This window comes from Aptenodytes forsteri, unplaced genomic scaffold, assembly GCF_000699145.1.
Source record: "Aptenodytes forsteri isolate BGI_AS27 unplaced genomic scaffold, ASM69914v1 Scaffold49, whole genome shotgun sequence".
Lineage (NCBI taxonomy): Eukaryota > Metazoa > Chordata > Aves > Sphenisciformes > Spheniscidae > Aptenodytes > Aptenodytes forsteri.
Genome location: NW_008795125.1, coordinates 3,826,727 through 3,827,515, shown reverse-complemented (window position 1 = coordinate 3,827,515; position 789 = coordinate 3,826,727). Strand labels below are relative to the sequence as shown.

The 789-nt window shown below is 58.8% G+C and overlaps 1 protein-coding gene across 1 annotated transcript in view; it reads right to left on the bottom strand.

The window, feature by feature from the left end:
• NOV (nephroblastoma overexpressed) overlaps nucleotides 1-404 on the bottom strand; it is a 6,505-nt gene extending 6,101 nt beyond the window's left edge. Inside the window, exon 1 of the mRNA XM_009277252.1 lies at nucleotides 260-404. Within this exon, the coding sequence (XP_009275527.1) occupies nucleotides 260-404 (145 nt within the window). The remainder of the gene's footprint in view (nucleotides 1-259) is intronic.
• Nucleotides 405-789: the final 385 nt, after the last annotated feature.

Here is a 789-nt window from a genome sequence, read left to right as displayed (position 1 = left end):
GACCCTGCCCAGCCCGGCTCCGGGCGGCACAGGCGGGAGCCCTCTACCCGGAGGCGTTACATGGAGAGGGGACCGGAGCCCCGAGGGCTGAGCCGGCCCCTTACCGGGCGTCGAGCCGGCCGAGCGCCTGAGGCAAGAGACTCCCCCGGCGGGGGCTGCTGCCTTCAGCCCAGCCCTACGGCCCCCCTAACCTGCCCTGTTTGCCTGCGGGCATCTCCCACACGAGCTATGATGCCGGTAATAAATTGTAGGGAAATACGGTGGTGCCTCTCTGCTGTTGAGGTCTGTGGCATGGCCAACATGGTTGGGCAGCGCTTGGCATTCAAGACGGGCCAAACAGAAGCACCTCCTGGGGCTGCGCTGCTTCTGGCCCATGCCTGAGGCCTCTTGAGCTTTGCGGGCATTACGGAGGTGTGTGAACTGGTCCCATGAGGGTAAGGGGCTGAGTGGTGATGTGTGCTCCTCAGTAAACTCTTCAGTCTCAAGTCACAGGCACTGTTCGTTACCAGAGGGGTGTGAGTATATTGGCTGGTAGGAAACAGAAGTTGTACAGGGAGCTCTGTACAGGGAGCACAGGTCTGTGCACCATGAAGCTCCTGTGATGAGTTGAAAAGGTAATGGACTCCCCAGTGCCTGCATGGCGTGTGCAGCCATGGGAGATGCAGAGACATGTCAGGCCTCAGGAATGCTTTGGAGAAGTAACTCCAGTGCTCTGTGCTGTGCAGTTATTTTAGTGTGTGCAGGACGGATTTAGGCCAAGTGTAAGGGAGACTGAATCTGTTAATGGGT